Raw genomic sequence first — 1,435 nt, 5'->3', positions numbered from 1 at the left:
AGCCGTATGTCTGGCTTGACTTCCAGGACCTAGACGACAAGAAAGGCTATGGTATCCAAGTTCATCAACCCTTGCCCCACATGAGCATTCGTATTCGGTGACGATCTGGGCTCCGAGTCTCAAACCAAGGCTCACGCGAACATAGGAGTCATCCAATTTAGTGCCGCAGGAGGTGATGGGTAGCGCTCTCAAGCAGGAGGAGTCCAACTCACTTTTGACAGCCATAATTCTAGCCTTGTCAAAAGTAGAGCCATTCAGTTGCAGCCATCGATCAACTGATCTATTAAGACAGGGGGCGATCCAGTGTTTTTGCGAGGGGTTTTCGAGCGCAACCACATCTCCGTTGGTGGCGCGCCACATGTCGTATACTTGCATTCTGAAGTTATCGACATAAATCCCATCTCTCGACAACATCAGATCCTGAAGGGCCACCGTGGCAGCAGCAGAAGCCAAAAAGGCAGAAGGTGCCAGCTCAGCCGCGGAACCCAAACCCAGGCCACCAACACATATAGACAGCGTCCCCTGCAACCAATTTTTTTGATCGAGTTTTATGTTGAAGATGGACTGGAATGCGTCACGGAGGTGATCGTCAAAACTATTGAGGATCGAAACATCCAACAGAGGGGATGTTCTCAAAAAATAAACAAGACGAGGCAAAAAAGCAGCTTGTAATAGAAGGACCATTGCATCATGTTTATTGATGATATTTAGCCTTTGGATGATAAGTTTAAAATTTTCAAATTTTTTAACTATGGATATGTTTTGGCTTTCACCAGGAAAAATTATTGAGCCTAGAAAATCGATCTCGTTTTTTTCAAGGATTTTAATTGGATTTTTAATGTTAAGTGTAATAGGTTTGTTCATATACAACTCGCATTTTTCAAAATTAAGTTTTAAACCTATGTTTTTTTCTGAATTTATAATGGTATTAAGGTGGTTCAAAACGGACTCGACATCACCTCCCAGTGAAATGTCGATGTATTTATTTTTTTTTATTTATTTTATTTTCAATAAGGGAACCAAATAAGTTTAAATGAAAAAACTTGTGGAGAGGCCACCCTAAGTACTTTACTTGAGATATATATGCAATTTAAAACAGAACAGAAAATATACAAATTAAATTTCAATGCATGCAAAAATCGATAAATATAGTCAGTAGGATTAACACTCGAAAAACAAAGTTAATATCTGAACATATAAGTATATACAGATATTACTAATGAATCTACAATCAAAAACAGAAAGTAGATTGGCAATGTGAGATAATTTATAGTATTTGATACAATAATTAAAAGTATGGATTGATTGAAGAGATGAATAAACGAGTCTAAGTGGACAGAAACATATGCTGAATTTAAAATAATTATTAGCGATGAAATGAGCCATATATAGTGTAATATATAAAAGGTTAAGATTTAGATGGTGGTGTCGGGAT

At 37.6% G+C, this 1,435-nt stretch overlaps 1 protein-coding gene across 1 annotated transcript in view; it reads right to left on the bottom strand.

The window, feature by feature from the left end:
- HELRODRAFT_161869 (hypothetical protein) overlaps positions 1-1,435 on the bottom strand; it is a gene marked incomplete at both ends in the record, with an annotated part of 29,378 nt that overhangs the window by 1,244 nt on the left and 26,699 nt on the right. Inside the window, one exon of the mRNA XM_009021741.1 lies at positions 103-712. Coding sequence (XP_009019989.1) covers positions 103-712 — 610 coding nt within the window. The remainder of the gene's footprint in view (positions 1-102; positions 713-1,435) is intronic.

Source organism: Helobdella robusta (assembly GCF_000326865.2).
Source record: "Helobdella robusta unplaced genomic scaffold HELROscaffold_3, whole genome shotgun sequence".
NCBI classification, from domain to species: Eukaryota; Metazoa; Annelida; class Clitellata; order Rhynchobdellida; family Glossiphoniidae; genus Helobdella; species Helobdella robusta.
This window is presented reverse-complemented; position numbering and strand designations above follow the sequence as displayed.